Here is a 13594-nt window from a genome sequence, read left to right on the forward strand (position 1 = left end):
GTGTACTTAGCATGCAGCTCGCTAATACACCTATCCACATATTGTTTGGTGGCAACATCGCTACCCCAATACGGGTCGATAACGTTACGAATCCTCTTATTTTGCATATTATAGTCCCCATCACCGGTTAATTTCAAATTAACTTTTGCACATTCACCTGTTGTCTCCTGATCACTGCGAATCCTATTTCTTGATGATGAATGACGTCCAAACTTGTCAACGCTCATTGTTACACTAAACTATTATGCCTTCTTCTCTGAGCTCCTCCTCAATACTTGAGATTTCATTGTTGTGACCGGTGTGACCGGCTACTCTCGATGCATGCAGCAATCTAAGACGTTCGACTAATTCGTGGGGCGTATTCCATTACACGTACTCTTTAACTGTATTGTTTACCTCTTTCATACCCGTTCCATAGTGCTCCGATAGTAGTGGTTTAAGGATATTGCGATATTTATGCGACTTGGTACCCACAATCTGATGACCTGGATCGTAATTCCTTCGGTAGCCATTAGTGACATCTAAAATTTCCTTATACACTCGTCCATCCTTGGAAGAAAATTCTTGAGGCTTTTTCAGTACAAGCAATTCATACAACCCTGGAGTACCGTTGTAAATTTTATCCTTTATTATTAAATTCGGTCCGTCAAATGTCACTTTAGAGTCTCCAATAGCCCACTGATCGAAATTGGCATCATATCGAAGACCATAAAAGTGATCAATGTCGCCTTTGGTATCTTTAATCATTCGTTCGATATATTGGCGCGGCAAAACATGATACTGATTTAGAAATTGTTGAGCGGCGTCTTCAGTGTCGAGTAATTGTGATAAGTTAATCGTTTCAGTAGTGTCCTCATCTTCACCTTCTTTCCCGTTATCATACGCTATGTTACTAATCTCATCAGTTTCGATAAAATTAAGTCGTTTAGCAGCTGCTGTGATTGGTCCATTTTCAGAGCGCTGTGGTGTTCGGAACTGTTCTTCTTCTTGAATTGGGGTAGATTCATATTCGATTTTATGTTCAACTTTCGGTATCATATTACGTATTTTGGGTTCTTGCTTAGCTATCTTTTTAAGTGGTTCTACTATTGGCTTATATGTTGCTTCAACCAAGCGTTGAGTTTCAAGCTCGCCTCTTTTTAGCACTTCAAGCTTACGCTTGATAGCATTGCGGGTCTTCGTCAATTTCTGCTTTATCGTTTTATCTCTTGCGTTCATCTTTATGGCCTACACAGATTTTCAAACTGGCACCGGTTCAAATAGCTGTTGGACCGGATCGCAAAGCCGATTGATAGCTGTTGGACTAGTTGGCAAAGCAGATGAACCAGTTGGGAAAGCTGATAGACCAGTTGACAAAGCAGTTGGACCAGTTGGCAAAGCTAATGGACCAGTTGGCAAAGCTGATAGACCAGTTGACAAAGCACTTGGACCAGTTGGCAAAGCTGATAGACCAGTTGGCAAAGCAGTTGGATCAGTTGGCAAAGCTGATGTACCAGTTGGAAAAGCTGATGGACCTGATGGACAAAGCCGTTGGATAGCTGTTGGACCGGTTCTATTAAATCAGATTATAATCTAATATAGCAGTCGAACCCTTTTCGATATCTACCGTAGTCAAAGTCTTTCACTATACAGATAAAATTATACTTATCGACCCAACACTTTGAACACATTAATTTAAACTGATCAAAGGTCATATCTGTACCAACGTGCTCGTCATACACATGTTTTAAATTTAAATAGTCTTGTTTGAATAGAACAATAACGTTAACATTATCGCGTATTAATTGTTTCGGTATCTTTGAATATGTTTGACAAAGATAGAATGAGTCCACCCCGGAATGTCGTCCTCTGCAGAAGTAATCTCTAATTACGTCTTGATTTAGACAGGCCACGTCATCAAAGATCATTATCGAATTCTTATTAATCTCTTCGAGAGTGATTACGTCAGCCTTATCGCTAAAAGCATTGTACTCAATACCCTTGATAGGTGTAAGTATTTGCTCCAGGTACTTGTACTTTGGCTGCTCTAGCGACTTTGAGTATACATACACGTTTTCAAACGAAAGGCCGTGCGGTGCTTCCAATAAACTAATCATGACATTTGTCTTTCCGCACCCCGAAGGACCGCAGATCACTGCTCTAATTGATGCTGGAAATAAAGGCCCATGCCTCCCCACTACTTCTGATTTTAGAAAATCGTGATTATCTACGTTTAAATGTTGAGGCTGCTTTATAAACATCATTATTAGTCGCTGGTTCTAGTTATACTAACAGTTCATGGCTAATCACCGAGTAAGAAAGGGGTTGATTAACACTTTAATAAACAAATTACCAGTAGAACTTCATATTCCCGGATATCAGTACTGCGGCCCTGGAACAAAGTTGGAACAGCGTTTAGCTCGCGGTGATTCTGGAATAAATCCGTTGGATGCTGCATGTAAACAACACGATATCGCGTACGGTCAATTCAAAGACTTAGAGCATCGCCATAAAGCTGACAAGGACCTTCAAAACCAAGCTTGGAGTCGCGTAAAATCGAAAGATTCGAGTTTTGGAGAAAAAACTGCCGCTTTAGCCGTAGCCGCCGCGATGAAAGTTAAAAGGAAGCTAGGAATGGGAGTTGCGCAACGCAAGAAGAAAGAAAGAAAAATGAAGCATAAGAGTTGCTCGTTTAGAGGAGGAGTTCTATCGCATGCTCGAAATTCAATAAGGCGGATGAAAGATGCAAGCATAAAGAAACTTGTCGATGTGAGTTTGGCCGCGGCAAAGAAAGCGGTTAAAGTAGCGGGCGGTAAAAAGAAGGTGCGAGTGCCGAGAGTTATTCCTATACCTAAAATTGGCGGCTTTCTTCCTTTCCTTATACCGTTATTTGCGGGCCTTTCGGCTGCCGGTGCACTAGCCGGTGGAGCAAGTGGGATAGCTAAAGCGGTTAACGAAGCATCTGCAGCTAAGAAGCAATTGGAAGAGAGTCAACGTCATAATGCCACAATGGAGGCTGTAGCGTTGGGCAATAAAAGCGGTGGAGCACTCTACCTTAAGCCATATAAGAAGGGTTACGCCTTATATTTGAAACCTTTTCCAAAAAACGACTAAACTTGCCGCGGAAAGCATTAACCAATTTCGATCTGCATAAATACGCTAAAAATGTACCGTTCTTTAGAGGAGTATTCATGCGCAACACATTACCTCAAAAGCCCCATTTTAACGAATGCGCTATTGTGAACCTGGATGATAGCCAGGGAAGAGGTACTCATTGGGTTGCTTACAAGAAACGCGGCAGGAAAGCGGTTTACTATGATAGTTTTGGAGACTTAGGCCCTCCAAATGAAATAGTTAAATACTTAAAAGGTTGTAAGATTGTTTATAATTATGATAGAGAGCAAAACTATAACACGTTTATATGTGGACACTTGTGTTTAAACTTTCTGTATAATAAATAATTTACATCTAAAACGCTAGTTTTCATTTCTACCTATCAATCATGTCTCGAACGTTCACGCTAACGGGTGTAGGAAACGTGCTCAGTACTACGTATTTCCCACCAATAGAGCTTGACTCGAGTTTCCAATATGGCTTGGGATTGGTGGGATTTTACGGATGCAATTCTATACGAAATATATTCGAAGGTAATAATAAATTTTATTATACATCGAACGATGCAAAGGAACAAGAGATTACAATTCCAAGTGGAGCATATGAAATTGAAGAGATCAATAGGTATTTGCAGAAATATATTAACCAACCAAACGACTCGATGGATTTTATCTTAAGACCCAACAATAATACCTTAAAGTGCGAAATGGAAACCAAACACAATGTTGATTTTACCAAGACGGGTTCTATTGGGCGCATGCTCGGATTCTCGCCATCTATTTACAAAGGAGGTATGGTTCACGAGTCCGACTTGGATGTGCAAATAGTCAACGCCACAAATATACATGTTGAGTGCAATTTAACCGGAGGAGCGTATCGGAATAGTGAAAAATCTCACACCATTTTTGAATTCGACGTGCACGTTGAACCAGGCTATCGTATGGTCAAGGAACCCACCAGCATTATATATTTACCCGTACTTACCCATCAAATTGATAACATTACCTTGCGATTGCTTGACCAAGAAGGTAAACTAGTGGACTTTGGTGAAGAAAAAGTGACTATTAGATTGGAATTGAAAAAATATGGGCCTTAAAATCTTTTACAAGAGCGGATCTTCACTCAGTCAGGCTTCGCGTACAGACGAGCAAACATCGTCGGGTGCATTAACTGAAAACGACGTAAAGTTTCTGGAATATCTTGGTTACAAAGTACTCCGAAAATATGGAAGAAGCGCTGAAAAATCTCTTCAGTAGCGTAAAGTATGAGGATATGATTGTGGAATGCGATCGGCGAACCTACCATCCTTACTCGACGAATGCTTATGGTAACTCGGACGAAATCAATCTTGTAATTCAAAAGGCGGATCTTATCACGGCCACCTACGATAGCGTGATCTACTTGGAGGGAACGCTTACTTCATCGGAAGCGAAGCAGTTCGAGTTGACCAACAATGCTCCACTATTTCTCTTCGATGAAATTAGATTTACGCTGGGAGATCAAGTGATAGAAATCGTGAGATTACCCGGAATAAACAGCGCAATCAAGGGATTTTGTTCCTATACAACGGACCAAAGTAATTGTTTATCACAAGCAGGATGGAGTCCCCGCAATAAACCTCTGCAACTCCTAAACGCCAACAAGACAGCCTTCTGTGCATCTATACCGCTAAAACATGTGCTAGGATTCGCGGAAGGGTATAAAAAACCATTAGTCAACATACGACAAGAACTAACATTAATTCGCTCAAAAACCGATGAAGACTGTTATAAAAGCGAAGCGGAGGTGAAAATTAGCCTTAGTAAAGTAACCTGGAAGGTTCCATACGTAATTCCTAACGATTCCATGAAGCTGTCTATATACAGTAGAATTGATAAAAATGTTCCGATCCAAGTAGCATTTCACGCTAGAGATTTATATGCGTATCCAGCATTGCCATCAACCCGCTCTTTGGTATGGCCGGTAAAAAGTAGCACCGGTTTTCAACGACCTCAATGGCTTCTGGTGGCCTTTCAGACTAAGAAACGCAACCAAAAAGGAGAGAATGCATCGCAGTTCGATCATTTAGGCGTCGAAAATATAAAAGCGAACATCAACAACAGAAGATACCCGTATGAGCAGCAGAATCTCTCCTTCGCGGACAACAAGTATATAGATGCCTACGAAGAATATCTAAACTTTCGGACGCAATACTACGATTCTGAAAGTAGTTCTCTTCTCAGTTACGAGGAGTTTAAGAAACAACCAATATTCGTAATCAACTGTACTCGTCACAATGAAAGTATTCATAATGTGGTTATCGACTTGAAACTGGAAGTTGAAACATCTGAAGCATTTGCAGCCGACACCTCCGCTTACTGTATAATTTTGCATGATGTTTTAATTGAATACGAGCCATTTACTAATATAGTACGTAAAATTTAATTTGCATAATTATGCGATTTTAATGTACCTATTGCGAAAATATATAATACATTTTGAAAATGGTGCTTTTCTTTTCCCTATGTATATATAAACAACAAACTTATCACCAAACTATTTTATTGTTTCTCCTTTAGCATTTTCTCGGTTACATCTTTTACAAATCTTTGAGGGTGAATATTTACAATTTCTGCTAAAAATGAAAAATCTCTTAAACATGAGTGTGCAACCAACTTTTTTAGTAACTTAAGATTTTGGCAGAAAAATTTTCCTCTTGACAAAATGTTTTGTTCATCGAACAGACCGTCCTTGCAAAGATCATCCGCTACTTCATCCGCAAAGTCCTGATAGTACCAGTACGTCGAATAATCGCTTAGAAAATCCAATTTTTGATGTACAAAATGTACAGCGGAGAGGAAACGATTTACGGCTTCTTCGGTTAGCACTATGGAATTGAATCCTTGACTTATTCTTATACCCCTACTACCATTTTCACAGTCAGCCAACGTAATTTTTATACCGTACCCTACGAACACTTCATGTTCCAACTGGTCGGTACTTTTAAGCATGAGTCGAATGTTGTGCTCGGTTTTAATAGCGGAAATATCGCTCCATTCGGAAATATTAAAATGCAAACAACTTTCTCGGAGTGGAGGGCAAAATATCTGCACCACTGGCTCGAAACTATTCCTCAATGAATTTCCCACTTCTAGCAAAGTTGAGCAATCGAGAAACATGGACCATGTTGATATTAAATCTTCTGCTCCTACAAGAAACAACGGGCTTAATTAGTAGGGTCATAATTATTTTCACCATGATCATATTACCTGTATGTGCCTCGACTATCTTCGGGGAGGGATTATCGACCCAAGTAAGGTTAATATTTGGATCATCATTCCATAAATCATCCATAATGTCTGCTATTCTCGTAACTAATGAATTTTAATGTAAATGTTGTTTGCTTTTATACGCTAATTTGTAGGTATACCGCTTTAGCACTAAATTCGTAATACGCGGTTCGGGGGCTCATCATACTTAGGGGTCGTTCCCTTATTTCAAGGACATTGACCGAAGCATAAATACAAAGAATGTAATATTAGAATAATGCGTCTAAAAATAAAGCATAAAGAAGATAAGATTTTTCGCACACGATTTAAGCGTCTTATCATAGCTGCTATAAATAAACACTATTGCGAGATTGCAGCTTCCCATCCTAATTATAATAACAAACAACTAAATTTCGCGCGCTGTTACTAAAGAAAATATGGATCAAGATCCCCAACGTATTGCAAAGAGACTGTGAATTACGTAATCGAATACGATGTAAGAAACATTGGAACCAGCCGTGGCAGCGTGACAACCAATGTCATATTAGAATGTAATATTAGAATAATGCGTCTAAAAATAAAAATAAAGCATAAAGAAGATAAGCTCATTTCCTTTCTAGTTAGCAATATGAATAATTATTTTTCGCACACGAGCGTCGTACGTATTATTTTATCATTTTAACGCGCTTCCCCGCCAAATAGTCCCTAGCCCCTATCGGCGACACACCCCCGCGTTATACCCTTCTACAACTCGCAAACATCTCAACGCTCTCCGTAGCGTTGTGTGGCTTGTGAGCTTATACGGCCTACTAGGGGCATCTACCGCTCCTACTGCTACCCCATACGATTTACCCTCTACGTCCCTGCAATCGCGCTCCCCCCACATTCTAACAATACTTGAACTGCTAAACGTTCATATCTCAAAGCCTCGCTTAGCTCAGATGGTTAAGGCGGCAGATTCGTAATTCACGTATCGTGGGTTCGATTCCCAACGCAGATTGAAAAAAAAATTTTTGTCTATAGCAATCACGTGACCGATGAGGCGGGTCCAAAATAACATCCAAGATGCATAGGGGGGCGTGCTCGTCTCTGATTGGCTGTGACGTCACGAGCTCGTCTCTGATTGGTGTGACGTCACTTCCTGCGCCAGAACATACATAGGTATTGGTGTGACGTCACTTCCTGCGCCAGAACATACATTGGTCATCTACTTTTTATCGAAGGCAATATCCTTCATATCGCTTCTTGGTTACCGATGAAGTTGCTTTGGTATTAGTTAAAGATATTGTAGCTGTTCTTCCTGCTCCTTTGATAGATAAACGCCCGAGATTTTTAAATATGGTATACTTCAATGTAGATTTGCAGGAGTACAGCTTATTGTAACTGTCTGCTTAGTTTATATTTTGATAAATATAGGTTTATTTCACATTTTTTGTTCAGTTTTGCTATTAAAAATATACTGTCCAATGTATCCCACTGTGAGGGGTAAGATTGGACACATGCAGACATGCACGTTTGATTTTTTTTAAAAAAGCAACAAAAAGAATTTTGGTTTTGTATATGATCCAAAACATAGCTTAATAATGTACCAATCACCAGCCTGCCTTAGAACAGAAATTTTACCCCTACAAAAAATTAAAAAAATTAAATACGAAAAAGTGTCCAGACTATCCCCGCTCTCCCTATACAATCAAGTACATTTGAAGAAACTTGAATATTTATAGGTTAAGTTTACGCGCCAAAATCAAGGTTATATTTATAAAATTATGACAGTAAAGAAGGAGGTTGGGCATCAAAAACCAAAAGCGCATGCCTTAAAAATTATTTCTCATAAATTATATCTTTTGCATAAACCGTTGTCTTGTGTTAATTTAATTTAATTTTTAAATTAGTTTTAAATTAATTCTTAAATTTTTTGCATAAACCCACCTTTAGTCTTGTACGTTCAGTCTCTAAATTTATTTGAGAAATTTCGCTAATTTTTGACAACAGCAGTTGCTCCGGTCACGATATTTGACATGGAATTTAACGCTACATTCAATTTATTAGCAACATTCTCGGTTCGTCTAATCAATTCTAATTGAGACAGTGTCTCATTTGCAGGGATACGGACATCCTCTAAGACATTTATGCGATTCATATTGTTGTTTTCCATTCCATGCGATCTCTCTTCAGGGTGTAGATCGTCCACTCCTCTCATAAAGTTATCGTATTCTTCTTCACTCTCACTCTCGTAATCAACAAGTTTTGTGCCTGATGATTTTAAACCAAAGTAATCGGTGCAATCAGCTTCAGACATCGAGTCTTGGTCACTCATCTATTTCGGGATTTTGAAACAAAAAAAATTGCATTAAATTTCTTAAGAACTCTTAAAATCTTAATACCAGACAATTAATAAAAAAATATTAAGTTTCGTGCTCCTGAATTATTCCAAACGCACAGCAATTCAGATTAATCCGAAACAGGAAATCGCACAGGATATCAGTACCACTCGTAATATGCACACCGACTTTTGGCATATGGCCTCACGCACTGCTATAAGACCGCTCTCAGTCAGCTGATCAAGCACATAATACGGGATACGGTCAACCCGAGTGAAATCCCTAGTCAAAAGTGCCTGATTTCACTTGAACGTCAAGTTACTATCATGCAAATTACCCCGAAAATAGAAATATTTCGAGAAAAATCTAAATGTAATCTACGCAATCTAAGCGTCTCTTAAGTTAACAATGTTAAAATTAATTTAACCTCTAAATTGGCAGCTCCCAAAACGATTTTGGGAAATCGCTTTTTGCGAGCGCCTAACCTTGAACTGAATGACCTCAACATCTGATTTAAGGCATTGTTCTAATTTATTCGCATTTACTCTAAACCTCGCTTATTAGGCGAATTCTTATACGATCTATGTAAATAAATATGGAAGTACTTAGTTACACTGCTAAAAAATTTCTTCACGCCAACACAAGCACAAAAAACACGCGGCTAATTTATGCAGCGCAGATGAAGCGTGCCCTGGGCCAATAACCTTTCGTTAAAAACACGTGAAAAATGCAGCACAAGTAAGCGTTTATTTTAATCTATTGTATCGCTACAAGAAAGGAACGGTCGGAAAACTCTATTCTCTAAGCCTGCGGCGTGCTCATGGCGTACATCTACAGAAAATTCCCCTCTGTTGGTGTCCCTGGCTAAGTTGGTTCCAACATCGCTCACCGCAGAGTTCAATTTAGCGCCTTAAATTTAAACTTAGCGAAGTATTCTTCACAGTTTTCTTAAGAATACTCTTGTTTTATACGGTCTAGGACAACTGGCCGCCGCCAACTGGCCACCGCCAACTGGCCGCCGCCAACTGGTCGCCGGGACAACTGGCCGCCGGGACAACTGGCCGCCGGGACAATTAGACTCGATACCTTGCCAATAGCCATATGATCAGCGTTGCCGCCTTTTCCTGATTGTAGTACATAGGTATATATAAAATAGGTATTAATAGTTGTATAAATAGATGTTTCGAACTCTTTTAGCACACATTCAATCAATTAGTCTAATATCAATCAACTCAAAATGTACATTGAAAGAGTTTTTTTTTATTTTTTCACATATTGACAATAAGAACGTATTTACAAAGTGGATATAATTATTGCGTATTTTACAATGTTTGTCACACAAGTATGTACATATATTACAACTAAATACAATTACTATTAATTAATTTGATAATTATGAGCAATGCCTCGTAAGTACTCAATTACATCTCGATTTTCGTAATCTCTAACGATTCTTAAAATACGTTCGTCGGCAGCTATGTATCTCCGATGTTTTTGGGGTGGAGCATGCCCAGCAACAAGCTGTTCGTAATAAATATCCCGATTAGCTTGAACTTTCCGTAACCCATCAATCAGTCTCCATATTGTAGGATGATCTATACCTAGCTCGATTTGTAAACGCCGATGGGCTGCTTCGGCATGATTGTTGGTACGATCTTGCAAGTTCAGCACTCTCGCATACATATTCCACATTTCATGTGGAAACATGGGTTCACGCCGTCCGTTTCCTCTGCGGTTCAAACGACCAACGTAGAAGTCCTCGAACCAATCCAATACAGGTATCAATTCCTCAGGTAAGATATCAGACAACTGATTTAATGCGTTTTCCATATCTTGCATTGGTACAAATGCTAAACCAACGATCATTTTTGCATGTAATGCGAACTCTGCGTCGTTGTTATAACGAGCAATCAAATGTGCTTCGTTCAAATGCTTTTTCATGTTTTTCGCTAGGTGGAAAAAACATCCTCGAATTTCAGTTTGCGGGAAGTTATTTTTCAGGCTTTTGAAAGCAGCTAGTTCAAAATCAGATGTAACTGATCTTGGATGTAATGCGGGTGCTAGCGTTTTTATTGTTTCGAATAAACAATCATAAGTTGCTCTTGATTTATTTGGCAACAGAGCAAAAAAAACAGGATGCACACCTCCATACCTCTTTGCTAGTATAACGTATACTTGGTGAAATAAATTCGGTGCAATTTTAAAAGTCCCGTCTACAAAATAGTCGTCACAATTTTCTAGAATTTGTAAATTTCTCTCTCTGCCAAAAATTAATATTCTCTGAGGTCCAGGGCCACTGTCGGAAAGTAAGAAATTCTCTATGTTGCCCGGTGTAGATTCGTAGATTCTATAACGTTCCGGAATTTGCAGATCTTCAAGAGTTGCTGGAGTTGCTGGTGCTTGGTTTATTTCATTTCGTTTTCTTCGCACCAGTTTTTTTAAAGCTCCTTGAGATGGAAGCGCTCCTTGGCAAGCCAAGCTGAGGTTTTGTGAGCATTCGCTGATTACCCAGCATTCACAGTGCCCTTTGCGCATCTCGACCATTTACAGACCGAATTGCAAACTTTCTTATTTATGAAGGTATATTATGTCGGTTCTTGTGTGTCTACAGCGCGTTTTTTAATTTTAGTAATTACTCGATCAGCCTCTGCTTTGGCTGCTGATGAATCATGTGTATGCACATTCAAAGTTTTTATAACAGCGCCGTTTCGAACATGAACTCGCGCTTTACACTGTCGTCTTCGGTCACATCGCCAAAACTCCGTTTCACCATCCGCTGATAATTTATCAAAAACGTAAATATACCCGTCACTATAAAACTTATCACGATTACGTTGAGATTGAATAGTCTCCATTTTCATACGAATACCTTAAATAGCCGTAGATGAACTGATTTGAAAATACTTTCGACATGATTTTATATTGCAAAGTAACTAATCATAAATATCTCATTAATTGACATTTCTATTGTAATTTACCTATTAATATGTATAGTCCAATTAGTGGAAATTTAACAAACAAGTAAATCTGCTTGCTTTTATATTAAAATCATCTAGTAATCAGAATGTAATTAGTGGAAATTAGCAAATAAATGCATTTCAATGACTTATATTGGAAATTACTTAGCATAAATGTCTCATTTGCGAGACTTTCTAAAATTAGTGGAAATGTAAGAAATAAATCTGCTTGCTTCTATATTGGAAATTCTAACTGCGTTTTGATTTTTGAGTTGACTAATATTTGACTAGTTGATTTATCAAGCGTTTATCCCTGCATTTAGGCAAAAGGTAGGTGGTGCGGGCGGTGGCCAGTTGTCCCGGCGGCCAGTTATCCCGGCGGCCAGTTATCCCGGCGGCCAGTTGTCCCGGCGGCCAGTTGTCCCGGCGGCCAGTTGGCGGCGGCTAGTTGGCCGCGGCCAGTTGGCGGCGGCCAGTTGGGTCATCCCGTGTTTTATATTTTACATGAAATAAAGTACTTGATATTAATTTCAGTATTCAATACTACTACAATTTTTACAGAAATTAAAGGGGCAATGTGTACATAATGTTGAGTCTTTTCTGAATAGCATTATTTTCAATATTAATATCTGCAATATTTACAGCATTGTTCTCCCTTTCACCTTCCAATTCTTCTTGAATATTTACGTACTCATTTGGCAAATCGTTGTTCATAATGCATGCATTATGTAGTATAGCAGCAGTAACCACAAATAATGAAATTAGGTCTAATCTTACTGTTTCTACAAACTTTAATCTATACGAAACCTGCCTTTTAAATAAGCGAACGCATTTTCAATCTCAACTCGATTAGCACTTAATTTCTTATTAAAATTTATTTTCGCCGGTGTCAAATTACCAAAATTTTTAAACCCAAACTATAAGATTAGTTGATAATTTATATGCAACCCAGCTAACACATTGACGTTGACATTGGGTCATCTTTATGCTGAGTACGTCAGTATGCCCAATAGATGCCGTCATGCCGTCGATGGTTAAAAAAACTTTTAAGAGGTTCTAGATTACCGCTTCAACAGGTAGCTAGGCGAATAATAGAAGGAACCCGTAATGTATCATTAACGTTTAAATCACGTGAAAACCTACTTTCACTACAGCACTGTTTAGGTCCATTGGTAGATCTGGTTGAATGTGAGCAATTTAAAAAATTTTATTGGGCAGAAAAAGATTGTATTTTTACCAGTCATCTGCATTCTGTTAAAGATTCGTACTGCATGTCCTATGATAAAGTAGTGATTCAAATTCACAATGTTATTAAAATCGATAACGAAATATTTTTAATAGGAAAACACTTTTGCTCATATAGTTCTTTTTATACTTATCCAGTAAAATCATCTAACTTTGGAATATACCTTATTGATAATTTATCTGTTGAGTTAAGTAAGTGGCCTTTAAGATTAATTAGAATCAAATGTTTAGTTTTACCTTTACCGGAAAAGTATGTATCATTTCCTATGTCACATACAAATTTGTAATGTTTGTTTTTTTTTTTTGTAAAAATACCGACCTTATTTGCAAAATAAATGAATTGAGTTTTCATTGGAGTATTTTTTACCCTATAAGTAACGTAAATAAGACGCCTTTAAAAAACGTCAAAAATACGTCTAGGATATTTACAATGTGACGTGAAAAGTACGCGTGTGTATAAACGTCGAATAGACGTTATTTATGATACGTCATTGACACCTGTCACATTTCCGTTATTTTGACGTGATTGTTGACATCAACAATGCCGTAATAATGACGATAATTGTGGCGTGTTTTTGACGTTATTATGACGGCATGCTGTTAGCTGGGATCACCAACAAGATGAGAATTCTCATAAAACTGAACAGTAGTACCATCCTGAATACGTTCATACAAATCTGATTTAGTGAATAGATTAGAATCGTGTAGCGACCCAGGTTCTCCTGCATAA

The 13594-nt window shown here is 38.4% G+C and overlaps 2 protein-coding genes across 2 annotated transcripts; one reads left to right on the forward strand and one right to left on the reverse strand.

The window, feature by feature from the left end:
* The first annotated feature begins 4317 nt into the window (after positions 1-4317).
* On the forward strand, positions 4318-5517 carry LOC116173634. Its single transcript, XM_031491254.1, has one exon. It carries the CDS (start codon positions 4318-4320, stop codon positions 5515-5517), a length of 1200 nt encoding a protein of 399 aa, XP_031347114.1.
* A 116-nt stretch (positions 5518-5633) lies between these two features.
* LOC116173635 lies at positions 5634-6808 on the reverse strand. Its single transcript, XM_031491256.1, has 2 exons — positions 6342-6808; positions 5634-6280 (listed from the first exon to the last, which is right to left on the reverse strand). Exons 1-2 carry the CDS (start codon positions 6424-6426, stop codon positions 5634-5636), a joined length of 732 nt encoding a protein of 243 aa, XP_031347116.1. The 5' UTR covers positions 6427-6808.
* Positions 6809-13594: the final 6786 nt, after the last annotated feature.

This window comes from Photinus pyralis, unplaced genomic scaffold (genome assembly GCF_008802855.1).
Source record: "Photinus pyralis isolate 1611_PpyrPB1 unplaced genomic scaffold, Ppyr1.3 Ppyr1.4_LG6, whole genome shotgun sequence".
Classification (NCBI taxonomy): domain Eukaryota; kingdom Metazoa; phylum Arthropoda; class Insecta; order Coleoptera; family Lampyridae; genus Photinus; species Photinus pyralis.